Source organism: Pecten maximus, chromosome 17 (assembly GCF_902652985.1).
Source record: "Pecten maximus chromosome 17, xPecMax1.1, whole genome shotgun sequence".
In the NCBI taxonomy this organism is placed as follows: domain Eukaryota; kingdom Metazoa; phylum Mollusca; class Bivalvia; order Pectinida; family Pectinidae; genus Pecten; species Pecten maximus.
The window spans coordinates 8582478-8606609 of NC_047031.1; the positions used below are offsets into that span (position 1 = coordinate 8582478).

General features: G+C 36.5%; 2 protein-coding genes across 2 annotated transcripts in view; both read right to left on the minus strand.

The window, feature by feature from the left end:
- Nucleotides 1-16931: 16931 nt before the first annotated feature.
- Nucleotides 16932-21995, minus strand: LOC117315880 (ryncolin-4-like). Its single transcript, XM_033870290.1, has 4 exons — nucleotides 21701-21995; nucleotides 21006-21139; nucleotides 19258-19354; nucleotides 16932-17491 (listed from the first exon to the last, which is right to left on the minus strand). The coding sequence occupies exons 1-4, from the start codon at nucleotides 21993-21995 to the stop codon at nucleotides 17241-17243; spliced, it is 777 nt and encodes a 258-aa protein (XP_033726181.1). The 3' UTR covers nucleotides 16932-17240.
- A 792-nt stretch (nucleotides 21996-22787) lies between these two features.
- The window catches only part of LOC117315881, a 4204-nt gene continuing 2859 nt past the window's right edge, over nucleotides 22788-24132 (minus strand). Inside the window, exon 5 of the mRNA XM_033870291.1 lies at nucleotides 22788-22814. Coding sequence (XP_033726182.1) covers nucleotides 22788-22814 — 27 coding nt within the window. The remainder of the gene's footprint in view (nucleotides 22815-24132) is intronic.

The window sequence follows — 24132 nt, forward strand, 5'->3', positions numbered from 1 at the left end:
TACTGTGAAATAGATAGTGAACGAGGTCCTTTTACTGTAAGTATATCAAACTCTCTAGTGTAATGTGACTTTGATAGTGAAGGAGGTCATTGGACTGTAAGTATATCAAACACTTTAGTGTACTGTGACATAGATAGTGACGGATGTCCTTGGACTGTACGTATATCAACTTCACTAGTGTACTGTGAAATTGATAGTGAAGGAGGTCCTCGGACGGTAAGTAAAACAAACTCTCTAGTGTCCTGTGACATGGATATATAACACACTATCTAGTGTACTTTGACATGGATAGTGAAGGTGGTCCTTGGTCTGTAAGTTTATCAAACTCTCTAGTGTACTGTGACATAGATAGTGACGGATGTCCTTGGACAGTAAGTATAATAAACTCTCTAGTGTACTGTGATTTTGATAGTGAGGGAGGTCCTTGGACTATCAGTATAACAAACTCTCTAGTGTACTGTGGCATTGATGGTGAAGGAGGTCCTTAGACTGTAAGTATAACAAACTCTCTAGTGTACTGTGACATAGAAAGTGAAGGAGGTCCTTGGACAGTAAGTATAACAAACTCTCTAGTGTACTGTAACATGGATGCTGAAGGAGGTCCTTGGACTGTAAGCATATCAAACTCTCTTGTGTACTGTGACATAGATAGTGAATGAGGTCCTTTTACTGGAAGTATATCAAACTCCCTAGTGTACTGTGACATAGACAGTGAAGGAGGTCCTTGGACAGTAAGTATAACAAACTCTCTAGTGTACTGTGACATGGATGCTGAAGGATGTCCTTGGACTGTAAGTATAACAAACTCTCTAGTGTACTGTGACATTGATAGCGACGGAGGTCCTTGGACTGTATGTATATCAAACTCTCTAGTGTCCTGTGACATGGATATATAACATACTATCTAGTGTTCTGTGACATGGATGCTGAAGGAGGTCCTTGGACTGTAAGTATATCAAGCTCTCTAGTGTACTGTGACATAGATAGTGAAGGAGGTCCTTTTACTGTAAGTATAGCAAACTCTCTAGTGTAATGTGACTTTGATAGTGAAGGAGGTCCTTGGACTGTAAGTATATCAAACACTTTAGTGTACTGTGACATAGATAGTGACGGATGTCCTTGGACTGTAAGTATATCAACCTCACTAGTGTACTGTGACATTGATAGTGAAGGAGGTCCTCGGACGGTAAGTAAAACAAACTCTCTAGTGTCCCGTGACATGGATGTATAATACACTATCTAGTGTACTGTGACATGGATAGTGAAGGTGGTCCTTTGTCTGTAAGTGTATCAAATCTCTCTAGTGTACTGTGATTTTGATAGTGAAGGAGGTCCTTGGACTGTAAGTATATCAAACTCTTTAGTGTACTGTGACATAGATAGTGACGGATGTCCTTGGACTGTAAGTATATCAAACTCACTAGTGTACTGTGACATGGATAGTGAAGGAGGTCCTTGGACTGTAGGTATAACAAACTCTCTAGTGTACTGTGACATGGATAGTGAAGGAGGTCCTTGGACTGTAAGCATAACAAACTCTCTAGTGTACTGTGACATGGATAGTGATGGAGGTCCTTGAACTGTAAGTATAACAAACTCTCTAGTGTACTGTGACATGGATAGTGAGAGAGGTCCTTGGACTGTAAGTATGACAAACTCTCTAGTGTACTGTGACATGGACATTGAGGGAGGTCCTTGGACTATGAGTATAACAAACTCTCTAGTGTACTGTGACATGGATAGTGAGGGATGTCCTTGGACTGTGAGCATAACAAGCTCTCTAGTGTACTGTGACATGGAAAGTGAAGGAGCTCCTTGGACTGTAAGTATAACAAACTATCTAGTGTACTGTGACATGGAAGTATAACAAACTCTCTAGTGTACTGTGACATGGATAGTGAAAGAGGTCCTTGGACAGTAAGTATACTAAATTATCTATTTTATTGTGACAACGATAGGGACGGTGGCCATTGGACTGGAAGAAAACTAAACACTTATTAAATTGCAGGTTCTGCCGAAATTCAAATTATCTTGCAGTGGTGTAAGAACATCTAAAAAGAGATAAACATTGTATTGATTAAACACGCAGGTCATGCAAAACCGACAAAGTAAAGAGGTCAACTTCTACAGGAACTGGGATCAGTACAAACACGGATTTGGTGATCTTCTCGGGAACTTCTGGCTAGGTGAGACTAATTTGTCCACATCGTTATTTATGTTACGGATTTTATTATATATTTTCGTATTTAATTTGTAATAAAGATAATTTATAGTTAGATATGATTTTCTGCTCAAATAATTTGCCTGTGTCCTCTTCCTGACTAATATGCAAAACTTGAAGTGATCTTAGTATATATAACAATCGGTAAAGGCACCATACACAAGCAAAATGTCTTGAGGTAAATTTGACCTGAAAAAAATGACCTGAATTTTACCTAATTTTCACGTGAAATGTTTTTTAGTCAAATCCAGGTCAAGATTTTTATCTGAAATTGACCTGAATTTGACGTATATTGTTTATCCAATTACTTGACATGAATCGACTACTTTGTTCTTTTAAGGTCAATTTGACCTGAACTTTTTCACATGAAATTGACCTGAATTTGACCTGAATTGACATGAAGACATTTTGCCTTTGTAGTGCTCGAATTAGTCACATAACATTATATTAAGAATTATTGCATTGGCCAGGAAACAAGTATATTCATATACTGACCGAGACCCCGTGTTTTCTCCGTATACAAGTGGAAACTGTGAGTGGAGCATTTTGGTATGTGGAATACTCGGCTTTCCAAATTTCCAGCGAGGCCGAAGGTTACAAATTGTCGATATCTGGCTTCAGTGGTAACGCAAGTAAGTTTATTGTTATATGTATAAAATAACTTACACCTACATGTGTTCGTTGCAGTGTTAAACTATCGCAAGAGAATTGTTAAATATGTTTTATGTACATACAAATGTAGCTGTGATATGTATCTAATTTATATCTAAAAAAGTGCGACATCATCAGTTTCTGATTTTATGTGAGATTGACTGTTTACACGATGGGTAAAACACTCTGTTTCTTTCGACGCACTGACAGTTGATTGCTCTAAAAGGGTTAGGGGTCCCGTGCGAGTGTATGTCCTGGTAATTTGTAATAGTTTGACAAACAGCCTACGTCCATTGGGTAACTGTAAAGTGCGAAACGAAAGCAAAACTAAACGAAACGAAATCAAACGAAACGAAACGAATTCAAATGAAATAAACAATGAAACTTTGAAAAATAGATAGATAGACAATTTTAGACTTTACAAAGGTCTAAGTATCCAATTCTTATCGGTGTAAAAACAACACACATGAATAAATGTATTGCAATAGGAAGAAAGAAGCATGGCGAATGCTAGCCCTTATGTACGAGGACAGTCTTGTTTCTGTATCTCTACAAAAACAAAAACAAAATAATTGAAACTGAAAAAGTATCGCAGTATTCGTTTAGTTCTTTAAATATAAAATAACTTTATTTGGAATATATCTATTTATCTATTTAATGGGTTTTTTTCAGTCCGCTATTACGGCCCTAAGGCCTTTCAGAGGACGAGGATAGATAGGAAATTGAGTAGAATGGGAACAGATTAGAATGAAAAAAGAAAGTTGGGAGAAAGAGAGTCGCCTGTCTAATTGATGGTATGATTAATGTTTGAAAGCGACCCCCAGATTCGAATCAATGGGTCCTAACGTAGCATAGTTTAGTAGCAGTTACGCTTACCCTAGCGAAGATAAAGGGAGAAGAGAGACCCTACCCTGTGAATTTGGTTTATCAAGGTTTTTGACGTTCATCTAAACACCTAATAAATATTTCGAAATATTAAATATTGGCCTAAAAATACCTATCCTCTGTGTCGGCGTTATCACACCAAAAGACCGCTGAGGGATCTTTATCGTGCAAGTTAGATAATCTCACAGGGGACACCAATTTAACGGACTTGATGTTAGTCGTAAACGGTTAATTTAAGTAATAGTGCTTTATTTTTGTATACGCACTTCCTTCGATGTCTGATTCAGAATATAAGATTAATCCATTATATATAGGCATGCAAACCGCGTAGTGTATTGTGTGTACAAGAAGTGTGTCTATGAAACATGTGATTCTACCAAAAATAATCACAGATATTGGTAAAATATCTTCTTATCAATAAATGTATAATAATAAACTATATACTTTTTACACACCTGGTAATCAAAAATCACTGATAGCCAACTTGATTAACTTTCAATATGAAGGGACGTTACCCTTACAAGTTAAAGTTGTTCAGCTTGCTATAAACGTTATTTCAAGCATGCACGTTCAGCTACAGTAAATTATTTAATGCATGTGTCACCAGGGGTTTAGATGAAAAGAACAAGTGTGTCTTACGAAAAGCAAAGCTTAAATAAAATAAAACATATTCCATTTTCAACCACAGGAAACCCACTTAACTAATCCAGTATTTAAATATTGTCTAAAACATATCCAGAATTATTCACAGTTCATCAAAGTTACAGAAATAGCGTCGTCCTCTGATGCTTCCATTCTGTCTACACTCCCGACACCAGCAATACAGGGACAGCGCGTTATGCCGTCGTTTTTTTTACGAATCGCGCCTTTCAAGTCAAGCAATTTTTTCCGGAACTTAACTTTTCGCGATTAGATACACACCTGGCTTTCCTACCATAAACTCAGTTTCTTACAATCACCTCTCTCACGTGATTTTAGATCGAGCGTTCACCAATACATTACGCGATTTGCACGTCTATATATTGTGGACTAAGCATATTATAGAAATAGAGTCATTTTATATCTAAAAAACTGAGTGAATATTGCGATGAATTCATTTTTTCCTGCGTGTTGTTTTAACACCGATGAGAATGGAACACTTAGGCCTTTGTAAAGTCTTTTATTTTTCTCTAAATGTTTCAATGTTTTCATTTTTAGTTTCGTTTGATTTCGTTTCGTTTCGTTTTGCTTTCGTCTCGCACTTTACAGGTACCCGCTTCGATTTCGGATAGGAATGGTGATACCGTATCTGATTTGTTCTTGATTAATGTAGAGTAAAATAAAGTATCAACATTAATTGAAACTAACTTTGGCATACATTCTCATATACTGTGTAATAAGTTTTTGATGTTTGAGTTTTATTATTATTTTTTTTTTATTATTTTATTTATCTATTTCATTTTTATTTTCTTAGACAATGCCTTGAAGCAAAATAATGGACAGCTGTTTTCGACACCAGACAGGAACAACGATGGAATGCAATGTACAATGCTAAAAGGAGGACCATGGTGGCATACCTGGTGCACTTACGCAAACTTGAATGGTTTATACGAATACACTAACATTAAGCAAGCGATGTATTGGCGGAATTTTTATGGAAACCTTATTCGAACGCCACTGAGGACATCGAGAATGATGCTGAGAAAACCTTAACAAAGTTGCCGTGGTTTGTTTGTGATATTAAGACACCGTGACATAAAATGTATTTTCATTGACTTTTTGAAGGGTCTAATTGTTTCGATGAAATAAAGATTGAGGTAGTGCTTAATTTTTTTTTATTCATTTCTGATTACAGATTTTCAACCTTCAATACAAAAACAAACCAGAATATAAATTGTTTGGAAATCATTATAGATTTTGTGGTCTTAAACAAAAGAAACACAAAGCTTCCCTTTTTCATCTAAGTAAACTTTGCAAATAAATAAGCGTATATGCAGTATAAAAAGGTTTCAGCGGATTAATAAAAGCGGGAATCGGTAACATAAATATGACGTCGTCTGTTTGTGAAGTTATTGGAACATCAACAAGACGGCGCCATTTTGAATGGAGTGATCAACGCAATTGATCTCTGCACCAAACAACTAAAGTCAAGTGAGCATGTTGTCAGAAACCAAACTGAATATTGCATAAACCGGTGCATATTTAACTTCTACACAAAGTAAATTAACAACAAATGGCTGAAGCGTAGGGTTCCTCGAGAACATTTGACCTCGTCATAACTAAATCTGTGCAAATACACGCTGTGCTTGACAGCAACAGTTAATATGAGACGGAAATTTTGGGCTGTTAATTTATCAATAAATTAAAACAAAAAAAAACCTAACAGGTATTAAACAAAAAGATTGAGTTGTTTCTTTTAATTTTGTTAGGCATGCTGGTGTCTTTAGTTAGATTCACTGAAACTATATGATCTTAGCAACCACGGCTGCTGTAGTTACCAACGTTGAAACAAACTCTGAAGTCGATGTTCCACGTACTGTATTTAAACAATTTGTTTGATGTAAAGATAAGGATTGCACCAAATTTCGACTGCGTATACGGTAGTATGGCCGCAGTTGTCAACAAACATCCTAGCGTTAGAAAGTACATGTTGAATTAATAAAACGTTCAGCATCCATATCCACCGTTAAGGTTCGTTCTCAGTTGATAAACACCTATCCGTTGTTAACTAAAAAAGACATATTTAACACGTTTTGTATAAAGGCCGATTCATGAATCAGCTGGCTGAAGTTAGCAGCAGATTCGTTATTTGAATCCAAACATTAAAATGTCAACAAAAAGAAATATACTTTAAACATAAAAAAAATTGAATCCCCAATCCGCTGCCGGCAGCGGATTTGTTATTCGAATCCCCAATAACGAATAACGAATCCGCTGCTAACTTCAGCCCGCTTCTAAGCTCATTTAAAATCGCTATTGAAATCATGAAAATGAAAAAAAAAATCCTTGATCATTAAGTGTGGAAGTCAGTAATGTATTCCATTGCCTGCTTCCACAATGTGTAGCATCCGTTTCATCAAGCGTTTGGACAACTTTCGTGTTGTATCAAGTTCATTAGGAGAAAAAAATCCGCGTGCATTACAAAATAGATCAATTGAACTTAACAAAAACAAAATCATAACCTGAAATACCAGAAAAAAATAATCTTAGTTGCTCGCTTCTAAAACTAATTAGGAACTAACTTATTTAAAGAAATAAATTGTGTTGAATTTGAAGATAAACAAGCATGTATGTTTTCTATTCGATAAGATCCATGTGTTTGATTCTGTTCCAATATTTTCTATTTAGTCGAGCGCTTTGTTCATTGCATCCAACTGTGCTGTCGCCTATTATCCTCGAACTTTTTCACATACCTACTCAGCCATTTCTATTCAACTTGATGTTATGGTATGTTCCGAGCAATCCACCACAAAACTGTTCGGACGAGTTTTTTTTTTATTAAAAAAACAAAGAATATAAGAATAATTTAAAACATAATAAAAGTATATGGCATAAACATGTTATGCCGAGGGGAACTTTGCTAATACACATGATGTCTAATTAAGAGTAGCAAGCTGGCCAATTTTTTTTCTAACGACAGAAGATTTAACACAGATATATAAAAAAACTTTGTACATGAGCAATGTTACTATGACGCGGATGTTTCATTTACATGTTATCTCTGTTTTATTGAATAATTATTTACCATATCGATAAGGGTTAATAAACAATGGCGAAAGTCCACACATGGTTGCTTGTTTAAGTTATCACACTGGAGACCTGTCCTGGCGTGGGACTGTCTGTTTTGAGGACGGACCCCATTAACTATGAACATCACTCAGGTAGTATGCTTCATTGCCACTGTTAACATTATTAACCTACTGGTGTATGACACAGGTAGCATAAATAAATAATCGCACATCATATATTTATGAAAGTGAGCTTAACATCCTTGTAAATGGGACGTAAAAATCGTACATAAAACCCTAATAGACATAAAAGGGCACGCAAACGAGGGTACCTGTAAAGTGCGCAACGAAAGCAAAAGGAAAAGAGACGAAACGAAATGAAACAAAACGAAAAGAAATCAAACGAAATGAAAAATGAAAATATTGAAAAAAAAATGTAAAGAAAATAAATAAATAGAAAATATTAGACTTTACAAGGGCATGAGTGTACCATTCTCATCGGTGTAAAAACAACACACAGGAATAAATCCATCCATTCATAGGAAAAAAGAAGCATGGTGAATGCTAGCCCTCCTGTATCAGTATGTGTTTATACATTTTATTTGTATATGTATCTTTTTGAAAATATGTTGTTGTTTTTTAAATTAATAAATAGAACACTATTACGGTTTTTTGGCCTTTCAGCGGACGAGAATAGATAGGGAATAGAGTAGAATGAGAACAGTATAGAATAAAATCAGAAAGTGGGATGGAAGAAAATGTCTGTGTAATTGATGATGTGATTGTTTTTGAAAGCGACCCCCATATTTGAACGGGTCCTAACGTAGCACTATTTAGTTGCAGTGACGCTTACCCTAGCGAAGATGAAGTGAGAAGAGAGAATGTCATACCCTGTGAATTAGGTTTATCAAGGTTTTGGACGTCCATCTAAACTCGTTAAGATATTATTAAATATTAAATGTTGGCCTAATAATACACTATCCTCTGAGCCGGCGTTATCACACCAAAGACCGCTGAGGGTTCTGTATCGTACAAGTTAGACATTTTTACACGGGATACCAATCTAAGTCCTATCAGACGGACTTGATGTCAGTCGTAAACAGTCTTTTTTTAAGTTTCATAAAATTTTATTCAATATTTACAGATAAAAACGTCATTCAATAATTGGAAATATGGAATCAACATTGTAATTATTATCAATACATAATTCCTTTAAAAAAAACATTTTAAATAAATAAATAAAGCAAAAAACCATCGATGTAATTCTAAAAGAAACAGATCGGATACCAGTTTACCCTCTTGGATGGAGCGAAACAGTCAATTAAACTATGAGTGCTTTGTTTTCGTTCGAAGTCTGATTCAGGATATATGATTAGTCCATTATTTATAGGTATACAAATCGCGTCGTGTATTATGTGTGTAAAATTTGATTCTACCAAAAATAATCACAAAAACGGGTAAAATATCTTCTCAATTAATTTACAATCATAAACTATATACACTACTTCTTGCCCACCTGCTTATTTAAAATCACTGATAGCCAACTATATTTACTTTCAAAATGAAGGGACGTTACTCTTCAAGTTTACGTAGTTCAACTTACTATAAGCGTTATTTCAAGCACCCAGACGAAAAGAATAAGTTGGTTTTACGAAAATTTCCATGCAAAAATGAAATCAAATAGAATTATTCACAGTTCATCAAAGTTACAGAAATAGATTTATACCAATCGCGACTTTCCAGTACAGCAATTTTCCAAGAACTTTCCACGATCAGATACACACCTGGTTTTCCTACCAGTAAAGGAGTTGCTTACAATCACCTCTTTCACGTGATTTTAGATCGAGCTTGTACCAATACATTGCGCGATTTGCACGCCTACGAATCATGGACTAAGCATATTATTATCAAATAGAGTTACTTTATATTTAAAATACGGAGTGAATATTGCGATCAATTCATTCTTCCTTGTGTATTTTTTAACACCGATGGGAATGCGACACTTAGGCCTTTGTAAAGTCTAATTTTTTTTTTTTTTTTTTTAATGTTTCCTTTTTCGTTTCGTCTCGTTTGATTTCGTTTCGTTTCGTTTTGTTTTCGTTTTGCACTTTACAAGCACCCCGCAAACAAAATGGCATTAAAATCTTTATTGATAAAGTCCATTTGCATAAGGATTATCAACGAAAGCAAGGAAAATACAAACAGATACTTCAGAACGGAGACCACTTCTATCGACTAAAAAAACCGTTATTTTATTTTCCAGAAGGGTAGGTATATTCTGTTTAATGTCGAACAACCCAAACCGTCCTTTGATTCCTCAAAAAATTAAACGTCTTCTGGCTCAACATCAATACCCGTCATTGTCATTTCTATAAAGGTACACATCTTCTCTTTCATCAACAACATCCGTCATGGTCATTTCTAGACGGATACACATCTTTTGTTTCATCAACAACACCTGTCATGGTCATTTCTATAAAGGTACACATCTTTTGTTTCATCAACAACACCTGTCATGGTCATTTCTATAAAGGTACACATCTTTTTCATCAAAAACACCCGTCATGGTCATTTCTATAAAGGTACACATCTTCACTTTCATCAACAACGCCCGTCATGGTCATTTCTATAAAGGTACACATCTTCACTTTCATCAACAACATCCGTCATGGTCATTTCTAGACGGGTACGCATCTTTTGTTTCATCAACAACACCCTTTATGTGATTCTCTCCAAAGGTAGACCTCTGCTGTCTTATAAAAAAACACCCGTCGTGTGATTTTTGAGAAATGTAGGCATCTTCGGTCTCTATCAAAAACGCCCATTGTTCCAGTAGGGTAAGAGTGATAACAAGAGAGACAACCGAGCCAACAGACTTACAAAGAACATCGAACACTTTTGACTTGATACTTAATCAACAGATAGAATAAACTCCGTGAGTAAGGCAAAACAAACCCCGAGCCTGAGCCACGCAACGCTAACCAACCTTATAACAAAGGCTATGATACGCCAAATCAACGGGATGATATGACACGCTAAACTAAACTAAACTAATGAGAAAGGCTATGACACGCTAAACCATACCAAACCAATGAGAAAGGCTATGACACGCTAAACCAAACCAAACCAATGAGAAAGGCTATGACACGCTAAACCAAACCAAACCAACGAGAAAGGCTATGACACGCTAAACCAAACCAAACCAACGAGAAAGGCTATGACACGCTAAACCAAATCAAACCAATGAGAAAGGCTATGACACGCTAAACCAAACCAAACCAACGAGAAAGGCTATGACACGCTAAACTAAACCAAACCAATGAGAAAGGCTATGACACGCTAAACTAAACCAAACCAATGAGAAAGGCTATGACACGCTAAACCAAACCAAACCAATGAGAAAGGCTATGACACGCTTAACTCAACAAAACCAATGAGAAAGGCTATGACATGCTAAACTAAACCAAACCAACGAGAAAGGCTATGACACGCTAAACCAAACCAAACCAATGAGAAAGGCTATGACACGCTTAACCAAACCAAACCAATGAGAAAGGCTATGACACGCTTAACCAAACCAAACCAATGAGAAAGGCTATGACACGCTTAACCAAACCAAACCAATGAGAAAGGCTATGACACGCTAAACTAAACCAAACCAATGGGAAAGGCTATGACACGCTTAACTCAACCAAACCAATGAGAAAGGCTATGACACGCTTAACCAAACCAAACCAATGAGAAAGGCTATGACACGCTTAACCAAACCAAACCAATGAGAAAGGCTATGACACGCTAAACTAAACCAAACCAATGGGAAAGGCTATGACACGCTTAACTCAACCAAACCAATGAGAAAGGCCTTGGCACGCTTAACTCAACAAAACCAATGAGAAAGGCCTTGGCACGCTTAACTAAACCAAACCAATGAGAAAGGCTATGACACGCTAAACTAAACCAAACCAATGAGAAAGGCTATGACACGCTAAACCAAACCAAACCAATGAGAAAGGCTATGACACGCTTAACTAAACCAAACCAACGAGAAAGGCTATGACACGCTAAACTAAACCAAACCAATGAGAAAGGCTATGACACGCTAAACTAAACCAAACCAATGAGAAAGGCTATGACACGCTTAACCAAACCAAACCAATGAGAAAGGCTATGACACGCTTAACTCAATAAAACCAATGAGAAAGGCCTTGGCACGCTAAACCAAACCAAACCAACGAGAAAAGGCTTAGGCACGCTAAACTAAACCAAACCAATGAGAAAGGCCTTGGCACGCTAAACCAAACCAAACCAACGAGAAAAGGCTTAGGCACGCTAAACTAAACCAAACCAATGAGAAAGGCTATGACACGCTAAACTAAACCAAACCAATGAGAAAGGCTATGACACGCTAAATCAAACCAAACCAATGAGAAAGGCTATGACACGCTAAACTAAACCAAACCAATGAGAAAGGCTATGACACGCTAAACTAAACCAAACCAATGAGAAAGGCTATGACACGCTTAACCCAACCAAACTAATGAGAAAGGCTATGACACGCTAAACTAAACCAAACCAATGAGAAAGGCTATGACACGCTAAACCAAACCAAACCAATGAGAAAGGCTATGACACGCTAAACTAAACCAAACCAATGAGAAAGGCTATGACACGCTAAACTAAACCAAACCAATGAGAAAGGCTATGACACGCTAAACCAAACCAAACCAATGAGAAAGGCTATGACACGCTTAACTCAACAAAACCAATGAGAAAGGCTATGACATGCTAAACTAAACCAAACCAACGAGAAAGGCTATGACACGCTAAACCAAACCAAACCAATGAGAAAGGCTATGACACGCTTAACCAAACCAAACCAATGAGAAAGGCTATGACACGCTTAACCAAACCAAACCAATGAGAAAGGCTATGACACGCTTAACCAAACCAAACCAATGAGAAAGGCTATGACACGCTAAACTAAACCAAACCAATGGGAAAGGCTATGACACGCTTAACTCAACCAAACCAATGAGAAAGGCTATGACACGCTTAACCAAACCAAACCAATGAGAAAGGCTATGACACGCTTAACCAAACCAAACCAATGAGAAAGGCTATGACACGCTAAACTAAACCAAACCAATGGGAAAGGCTATGACACGCTTAACTCAACCAAACCAATGAGAAAGGCCTTGGCACGCTTAACTCAACAAAACCAATGAGAAAGGCCTTGGCACGCTTAACTAAACCAAACCAATGAGAAAGGCTATGACACGCTAAACTAAACCAAACCAATGAGAAAGGCTATGACACGCTAAACCAAACCAAACCAATGAGAAAGGCTATGACACGCTAAACCAAACCAAACCAATGAGAAAGGCTATGACACGCTAAACTAAACCAAACCAATGAGAAAGGCTATGACACGCTAAACTAAACCAAACCAACGAGAAAGGCTATGACACGCTAAACCAAACCAAACCAATGAGAAAGGCTATGACACGCTAAACCAAACCAAACCAATGAGAAAGGCTATGACACGCTAAACCAAACCAAACCAACGAGAAAGGCTATGACACGCTTAACTAAACCAAACCAACGAGAAAGGCTATGACACGCTAAACTAAACCAAACCAATGAGAAAGGCTATGACACGCTAAACTAAACCAAACCAATGAGAAAGGCTATGACACGCTTAACCAAACCAAACCAATGAGAAAGGCTATGACACGCTTAACTCAATAAAACCAATGAGAAAGGCCTTGGCACGCTAAACCAAACCAAACCAACGAGAAAAGGCTTAGGCACGCTAAACTAAACCAAACCAATGAGAAAGGCCTTGGCACGCTAAACCAAACCAAACCAACGAGAAAAGGCTTAGGCACGCTAAACTAAACCAAACCAATGAGAAAGGCTATGACACGCTAAACTAAACCAAACCAATGAGAAAGGCTATGACACGCTAAATCAAACCAAACCAATGAGAAAGGCTATGACACGCTAAACTAAACCAAACCAATGAGAAAGGCTATGACACGCTAAACCAAACCAAACCAATGAGAAAGGCTATGACACGCTAAACCAAACCAAACCAATGAGAAAGGCTATGACACGCTTAACTAAACCAAACCAATGAGAAAGGCTATGACACGCTAAACCAAACCAAACCAATGAGAAAGGCTATGACACGCTAAACTAAACCAAACCAATGAGAAAGGCTATGACACGCTAAACCAAACCAAACCAATGAGAAAGGCTATGACACGCTAAACCAAACCAAACCAATGAGAAAGGCTATGACACGCTAAACCAAACCAAACCAATGAGAAAGGCTATGACACGCTAAACCAAACCAAACCAATGAGAAAGGCTATGACACGCTAAACCAAACCAAACCAATGAGAAAGGCTATGACACGCTAAACTAAACCAAACCAATGAGAAAGGCTATGACACGCTAAACCAAACCAAACCAATGAGAAAGGCTATGACACGCTAAACCAAACCAAACCAATGAGAAAGGCTATGGCACGCTAAACTAAACCAAACCAATGAGAAAGGCTATGACACGCTAAACCAAACCAAACCAATGAGAAAGGCTATGACACGCTAAACCAAACCAAACCAATGAGAAAGGCTATGACACGCTAAACCAAACCAAACCAATGAGAAAGGCTATGACACGCTAAACCAAACCAAACCAATGAGAAAGGCTATGACACGCTAAACCAAACCAAACCAATGAGAAAGGCTATGACACGCTAAACTAAACCAAACCAATGAGAAAGGCTATGACACGCTAAACTAAACCAAAACAATGAGAAAGGCTATGACACGCTAAACTAAACCAAACCAATGAGAAAGGCTATGACACGCTTAACCCAACCAAACTAATGAGAAAGGCTATGACACGCTAAACCAAACCAAACCAATGAGAAAGGCTATGACACGCTAAACTAAACCAAACCAATGAGAAAGGCTATGACACGCTAAACCAAACCAAACCAATGAGAAAGGCTATGACACGCTAAACCAAACCAAACCAATGAGAAAGGCTATGACACGCTTAACTAAACCAAACCAATGAGAAAGGCTATGACACGCTAAACTAAACCAAACCAATGAGAAAGGCTATGACACGCTAAACTAAACCAAACCAATGAGAAAGGCTATGACACGCTTAACTCAACAAAACCAATGAGAAAGGCTATGACACGCTAAATCAAACCAAACCAATGAGAAAGGCTATGACACGCTAAACTAAACCAAACCAATGAGAAAGGCTATGACACGCTAAACTAAACCAAACCAATGAGAAAGGCTATGACACGCTAAACTAAACCAAACCAATGGGAAAGGCTATGCCACGCTTAACCAAACCAAACCAATGAGAAAGGCTATGCCACGCTTAACTCAATAAAACCAATGAGAAAGGCTATGACACGCTAAACTAAACCAAACCAATGAGAAAGGCCTTGGCACGCTAAACCAAACCTAACCAACGAGAAAAGGCTTAGGCACGCTAAACTAAACCAAACCAATGAGAAAGGCCTTGGCACGCTAAACCAAACCAAACCAACGAGAAAAGGCTTAGGCACGCTAAACTAAACCAAACCAATGAGAAAGGCTATGACACGCTAAACCAAACCAAACCAATGAGAAAGGCTATGACACGCTAAACTAAACCAAACCAATGAGAAAGGCTATGCCACGCTTAACCAAACCAAACCAATGAGAAAGGCTATGCCACGCTTAACTCAATAAAACCAATGAGAAAGGCTATGACACGCTAAACTAAACCAAACCAATGAGAAAGGCCTTGGCACGCTAAACCAAACCAAACCAACGAGAAAAGGCTTAGGCACGCTAAACTAAACCAAACCAATGAGAAAGGCCTTGGCACGCTAAACCAAACCAAACCAACGAGAAAAGGCTTAGGCACGCTAAACTAAACCAAACCAATGAGAAAGGCTATGCCACGCTTAACCAAACCAAACCAATGAGAAAGGCTATGACACGCTAAACTAAACCAAACCAATGAGAAAGGCTATGACACGCTAAACTAAACCAAACCAATGAGAAAGGCTATGACACACTAAACCAAACCAAACCAATGAGAAAGGCTATGACACGCTAAACCAAGCCAAACCAATGAGAAAGGCTATGACACGCTAAACTAAACCAATCTATGACAAGTGAATTAAAAAAAACGCCATAAGAAAAGCTCTGGCTTGCTTTGAAATTCCGACGGAAGTCAAATGCTTGTCGATTGGGTCGAGCTTTGAATCCATCCTAGGACATACCGATCACATCAAAATAAAACCATCGTTAAATGATTGGATTAATCTGATGTTAAACAATACCCAATTGGCAAAAAATGGTCTACTTAAAAGAATCATTTGAATGTCGTAGAGTCGGGGTTTTTTTTTTTGGGGGGGGGGGGGGGGGGGGGGGGGTCTTGATCTTTTTTTGTCGCATCTTCTTTTTTTTCTATTGATCACTCCAAGATTCGTCAATAAAACATGTAAGTTTGAGTAAATTATTAGTTTAAGTGTTTCCGTTGACGCACTATTGAGATTCATCTCGGTAACCTTCGTCTAAATGTCTCTATCATATATCTTTAGTGTGACCCAAAATGCCTTTATTATAGATAGTTTACTGACGTTTATCAGGGATAAAGCGCAGTTAAGTTTTCAAAATAAAAATAAAAGTATATCATAGCCAATGTGAGAGAATTCAAATTTGTTAGTTAGCTAAATCAATTAAACAACGTCTTCTTACTTTGTTAAATCGTATGGAACGGAATTCTCGCCTGGGGCGGCCATAAGATGAATCTCAAAAAATCCCTGTTAACGGAAATGGTATCAACCAATGTTTAAGGCCATATAGACCATATTACTGAAAACACTACTTGATTATCTGAAAGGTTTTTTTAAATGAGGAACTGTCACCGGTACGGACGAAATGTTTTCTTCGAGCAGATGAGTTACAACAGTAGACTATACCGTGCCATCTCTAACTATCTGAATCATTTCATTATGGCGCTGTGGTATCTTTTGTACGAGTGTTTGGGGGTACTGTTTTTAAAAATAAAATCTCCCTTCTCTCAGTTAATTCCCAAACGATGAAGATTGTTCACCACTTTATCCCGATACACCGCCGGCGATGGTCTAAGCTTATCTTATTCAATTATGGAGAGTGTTAGTCCATAAATTAGTAATAGGAAATACATTTTAATTACTGTTGGGATTTTAAATGCGGTAACTTTATCATTATTAAACCAGCATTAAATAAGTAGTGTGCTCTCATACAAAATAAATGATAAAAAAAGCAAAACGAAAAAAAAAACCCGCATATAGACTTAACACTTATTTTGTAAGGTATTGAATATTTTTCATCATTTTTCTTTTATGTTTTCTCTCTTTTGTATAGTATTTGCCCAGTTTTAGTTTTCAATAACCGGCAATTGTTTGCAAAATGGTAAAGATCGGTAGCGATTCGTTTATATAAATTTGACGACTGTACCGTTTATACTGTCGGATTTAGGCTGGAACCAAAAAACTAGAGCGCCACCTATCAATTCATTCAGGGGCAGTAATTAACAAATGTTTGCTGAACTTATGACATGCCCTATCTTAATGTCCAAAGCAATCTCGGCGAAAGTTTTCCTAATCACTGGCGATGTAGATAGGATTCACGACACATTGACAAATTGACAATACAAAGTTGGTTGTCTCCCTTTATAGCAAAGTTGATTGTTTCCTGTTAAATTGTTTAATGTTTTACAAGCATTCTGGTCTTCATCATGTGAGGCCATTGAACATCCGGGTAGAAGTAATCCCAGACCAGAGACCTACTGTTGTCACTGCCGTTCACATATATCCTACCATTAAGATTTGCATCGTAACATGCCCTGTACCACCATCCGCCCTGATTAATTGAAGCACAGCTCGCATCATTCTTTACATCATTGTCTCGATCATACGTTGAGAACTGCATCCCGTTATGAAGATTCATAGCATCATCTGTCAAACGTGAAAATAAAAACCCGATAAAATGATTCAAGATATCCCATTAATACATAGAATACTCACAAACAAATAATTCATATATTTATTTGACAATTTTATCAATTAATTTACTTTTCTACCACAATACCCCGTGTTATTCAACTCTCAGACCATCAGTTAATCATTACAGCTGTTGATTAACAATCTGTTTATACCACACGTGGTATAAACTCTGTACGCATTTCGATTGGCTAACACGGTGAACTTTGACCCAAGCTGCAATTGTTATTGACGTCATCAATAATCTAATGACGTCACATCATCGGGTCCCGGACGTCAGCGGTACACTTTATTTGCATACGCGAAATTATACTTGGCCACGTTTCCCTTTGATTCAAGCCGATATTATTGTGGTAGAAACAGGTCACACGACTCGAAATTGTTGGATATGGAATTTATTTCACACTCGTAAGTTATTTTTTAAAAGTTGCTAAAAACACTCGCTAAAGCTCGTGTCTTTTGTAACTTTTAAAAAAATAACTTACTCGTGTGAAATAAATTCCATATCCAACAACCACTCGTTGTGTAACCTCTATATCTATTGTAATGATATTTTTGAGATACTCTATTTCGATGAATCAAAATAAACGAAGTATACATACACCGGACATCACCAGAGAATCCGGATACAGTCAGTCTATAGTTGTCGGCCTCGTTTTCAACTTTGAATGTAGAATACTGCGCATGCCTAGCATCGCCTAACCATGAGACCAGTTCAATACGTAGGACGGAGTGTGTGAGAGTGATGTAGTGGACAGCGTCATTTCCTGGTGAATATAAAATGTATCCGTGTTTTAATGAATATTGTATCATGGTTCGCCTATTTTTCATTTGAAGTTGCATATTCAATTAATCCAATTACCCAGTGAATAGGGGGAGCATACCTGTCCAATACCTTTCCATATTCAGAATTGTTTGTACACCAAAGGGTACACTAACCTCACACATTTGAATGTTACTGGACATCTAATATATACAGCAACGTGTGTATCAGTACGAGCTTCCTCTGGACCTGACACCATGTCTGGTGTAGGGCTAGAGTGCATTACTATATTAAAACGTGGAATTTTCTGACACCATTTGGCGTCATAAGATTGTAGTGCAAATACAATTAAATTGGTCGTGGCATAACACCTTCTTTACATATATGAATCAAAGGTATATTCGTTTAAACCAAAATACCCATTTTAGTCCCAAATCGATGTTTATTACGTCCGTATAGACTCTCGCATTACGTTGGTCAATATTCAAACTTTTGACCCGCCATTTTGTTACCGGCAGTCAATGGACTAAAAGACCAAAATTAATCTAATGTGTTTAACTCCGTACATAGTTGTACGATGGCCGATATCGGACGGGCAAAATAGTGTTATTAGTAGTACGTTTTTGTCAACGAAAAATGTACGTACATATTGTGTGTCAAAAATATCTACTGCTAGTAGTAGATACATTTGTACACAAAAAGTGTACGTACAAATCAGGTTCTCACTTTTCAGCTAAATAACTGAATACTTAATGTATCCCAACTAACTTACTAATTTATGCGAGGTGTTTTTTATCGATATAACCCTGCAGGATTGGTTCAGGATTGGATTTGCTTGAGGCTACGGTATGTTCATTGAACATTTAAGAGTGAGGTATGTCTATATTTTCTAAATATTCATATGATATTTTAATTGTTTCCTCAGCCAAATGACCAACAAGATCTTGTGGATACCTACCAAGCCAGAAATTGCCTAGAGGATTGCCAAAACCCTTCTTGTAGTCATCCCAGGGTCGAAAGAATTCTTCGTCACCATTTTGTCTGTTTTGAATCACCTGAAATACAATATAATTCTATAAACCTGTGTTAAAGGAGTTTGCAATCAGGTTAAACCAAGGTGCATATAGGATTGGATGTCTTAAAACAAAGCTTTTAATTGCTGATTCTCTGATACTACACATAAGGGAAATGCGTGGATCGAGCGATTTATAGTTTAATAGATAAACAGATTCATAGACATCCATAGATTAATGGATCAACCAATTAACAAATCCATTAATGGATTAATATATCAATATTTAATACAGATGTAGATGTATTGACTACATAGAGCAATGGATCCACTGATTAACAGATATATGAATTGATATGTCCATGAATTTCATAGCTTAATGGAACCACAGAATAAAATATATATCGTTTATTTGATTCTGAGATGAATAAATTAATATATCAATTGATCCACAAATAACTCGGATCCATAGATTAATATATCCATGCATTTATATATCTATAGATTAATAAGTTCATAGATTATTGGATTCATAAATTTGTAGATCCATAGATCAATATATCCCATGCATTTATATATTCAAAGATTTATAAATTCATAGATTTATAGATTGATAAATCAATATATTCATAGATTAATAGATTCATGCATTAATATATCCATGTATTAAAAGTTTCATAGATTAATATATTTATACAGATTTTGCATATATTTATAGGCCAACAAATCAATTAATCCATGTATTGATAGAATATCGTAAGAATCATTCTTCTCGCATTATTTTTTTATGTCTTTATGCACATTAGATATCCACGAGCGAATCATGATTATACAGTCATATATCATCTTTTACAAAAATCAAACTGGCCTAGATATATTATACATAAAGTCTAAATTATTGTCGTTATTGTCGTCATCATTTCTCAACTGTATTAAGTACTTCTCTCTGGTTTCTTGACGTTTACCAAAACTGACTTTCCGTTCTTTCATTTTAATGGGATGCTATCTTGTAATTTGAAATGGAATATTAAGTCAAGTTGTTTAGTCTTTATCATGAGTCAAAATCTTTCATAACGTTATAGTTTCGTACAACTTATATATGTCTATGCCCATTCATTGACACTACAGTAGCTTACGTGCTCCATACGTTTTTGCAATGAATCAAAGCATTACTTGTAAACACCAGTCATTTACGAAATACTTTGACCTACAAGAGCATGCGCACATCCGTCTTATGAATTTTGACAAAATCACACAGAAAACGATAAATAAGCATGTACAGCCGGTGACTATATTTCGCAATAAACGAGGTAACAGCAAATGGGTAAAAATATTGTTTTTAAAAACTGAATCGCAGGAGTGTTATTGATGAAACACATTAATAAAAATACAATAGCAATGTGCACGAACACACTTTTCTACATCGAGCGCAACATAATCCATTTTTTTTTCTGTGCAATCTTTTCAATGAAAGCTTTGTGTTGTCGACTTGAATTACATAAAAATGTAATGATTGAGTTTGTTTACAATCAACCTTGCTACCTTGGCCAAAATATATATCATTTCGATCCTATAAGAATTTATTTTAAATGTTGGTTTAATAAATTGACATTTAGGATTTCCATGACACAATCGTTAATAGAAATTGCCGAGGTCATGAAAATCTACATACACAATCAGGGGAGATAACCTACCGTCCAGGGCCCGTTATCCGTCTCCATGTCACAGTACACATCGAAGCTGACTCCTGCTGACGGTGTTATCCGGTAGACACCTGAGCAGAAGACATCTGGATCCATCTCATTACAATCGGAGGGGTTGGCAGGTGCTATAACCGATAAGTCAGAAACTTTAATCAGACTTAATATAATCACTTGAATAACTTGTATTACATGTCATAGATTATTTAAATGCTTTTCAGACCCTCTCATTATAAAACCACGACCCTTTCTATCTGATCAACATTAATCTATTTATATGACTTCCAATTTTCTATGTGGCCTTGTATTTCCTTTGGCGGCCTCTGGGTTGTCAATAAGACTCTTCAAAAGGTTAATGGTAGGGTTTCTTTTGCTCTGAACCCCATCGGACCTTTATTGTTCAACAGTTTGCCCGGTCCATCGTATTCACACTAATTTTGGACAGTCGTGTTTCATCACGTGGGTGCCGAATGTTAGGCAATGATCAGAAATTGTCCAGGAACCCCTAGGTGGGACCGTAAATTATACAATAATAAGCTTGCCATTCTGAGATAATATGATATCCCTACGTCAGTCTTGTATGTCACTTATACTGATGCATAACATGAAAACATATTACTTACAAAAGGAATACGTTTTTACATATGTTTCACACAATACAAACATAAAAAAACATCATATCGACTTACTTTGGCCTTTTTCCACTTTGACGAAGAGCATAACAGTCGCTAATTTTTCTGCAGTGTCATTTCTACAGAATCTCTTGGCAAATGTCCTGCATTCCTTGGTTTCAGGTTCATAAGTAAATGCCACACAGTTGGATTTACAACTTTTTGCACAGTCAACATGGTGTGTTATGTTGACGTAAGTTAAGAGGACATCATCGACACTATCGTCAAGAGAGGTTCGAAGTATCCGTGTAAAGGATGATGCCGAAAGTCCGGGAATATACAGAAATAAAACAATCAAAATAAAGAAATCCATGATGGACTTACACATTACATATATCATACAAAAGAAAAATGAAAAAAAATATATATATATAACAGCAAGTGTTTCGTTCCAGTTGTTTTTACAATCCGTACGACTCTACTTAAAATAAATGATTTCCGTTCTCCTGCAAGTCTATGATTTTCTCCTCTCGTCACAAACCTACACTGCCGTATAATTTTCTCCTCTTGTCACAAACCTACATCGCCGTAAGACTGTCTCCTCTTTTCAAAAACCTAAACGGCTCTCTGATTTTTTCCCTCGCATCAAAAACATGCACTGCGGTATGATTTTCTCCTCTTGTTACAAACCTACTCTACAGTATAATTTGTGCTGCTCTTGTCAGGAACCTTCAGTGTAGTATGAATTTCTTCTCTCGTCACAAAGGTACACTGCGTATGACTTTCTCCCCTTGTCGCAAACCTACACTGCCGTATGATTTACTCCTCTCGTCACAAATGGACACTGCCGTATACTCTCTACTCTTAGTACCTAATCCATACAGCTTTGTGATTGGTCCTTGTCTCTCACATCAACATGTTGTGTGTTCCTGATAATCTATTGTCATACATCACTGATCTCATAGAAAACAAAATCCGGTTTACACATTTTTGATGTCATCTTCAATATCGAGAGGTTATCACCAGGGAAATGTGACGTAGGGTAAAAAATAATAATAATACCACTGTGCCACCCAACCACTCATATAAACGTATGTTAAGATATTCCGCACAAGTTAGGATTTCATTTTATGCTTTTTTCTTTTTAAAGTATCTCTTTATGTTCTTACGTAAATCGTAGACCTGAATTTACCTATAAACAAATATATGATACATAACTTGTGGGAAAAAAGCCTTACAAAGCCATAATATTGCGATTGGAGCATACAGTTTACAGTTCAGTCCATGAACCATGTCTTGTTACATACTGGCATGGTGTTATTTCCACTTATATAACGAAGCTGACATTAGTTTTTAAATCCATAGGAAAGTGTTCTTAAGGGGGTTGGAGCTAGTGAGGCTAAAAAATTCCTGACATTCAATTTTTCTGAAATTTTGGTTATTTGCTCAGGAGATAATTATGTATCACTTCCTAAATGAAGAAAAACTTTGTGTGGTTGAAATTTTTTTTAGACCCCCCTTTAGACCCCCTATAATTATACACCTCTGGTCCTCTTTGTGGACAAAACCCAAATGCACCTAATGCATTTAAAATGGCAACAAGTTCAATGTTTTTACTTTTGAATATAAAATAAATGCTTCTGTATCTTGATTAACCTCTAGTGAATGTATATATCACATTTTATTATGTATTGGATGCTGATTATAAAAATAATAGCATGTGAAGCCGCAAATTTCGTTATCATGATTCTATTTTATATGGTCATTTTTATGATTAGTTTCTTATTTCAAAATTTTTTGTAAAATAATTGTGTCATTTAATTTTCTCAAAAAACTAACAGGATATGTCATCAATATTACTGCATAGCCATGATTTTTTACGGAAACTTTCTATGGTCAGTTTTTGAAATATGTGACATTTTCTTACCCCACCCCCCTAAATACTTCACTCCAATTTTGGTACATCTCTCTATTCTATGACGTCATATACTGGAAACATCAGTACACAGGGATTATTTTGGTTTATCAAATTGATGGGCCATTAAATTTAGCTGATTTTCAAGAAAACTAATATCATGTGTGGGTCATTACATAAGAAAATTTAAAGATTTTTCCTAATCATGTGGGCTATTCAGTAAATTTGATGGCCAATGGCCCCATATGGCCCCCTCCAAAATGAACCCCGAGTACCTAATTTAAATGTTTCAGTATATATTACTAAATGCACACATTACCAAAATATAGGGTATTGGGTGTTATGAAAAAAGCCAACAACATCATTTAAATATAATTCAGTTATTTAATGAATAAACTTAAAATAGCATCAATAATTGAGATTACTGGTTTAGATCATTCACAAATGTAAGTTATATTGTCTTCACGAAATTGTAATTTTATTGACATGTACATCAGCATATGATTTCATTCGATATGAAGCCAAATTTTGTTTAAGACAGATGCAACTCTATCATTACAGTTCTTATACAATGGAGTTGTCAAATTACATACTT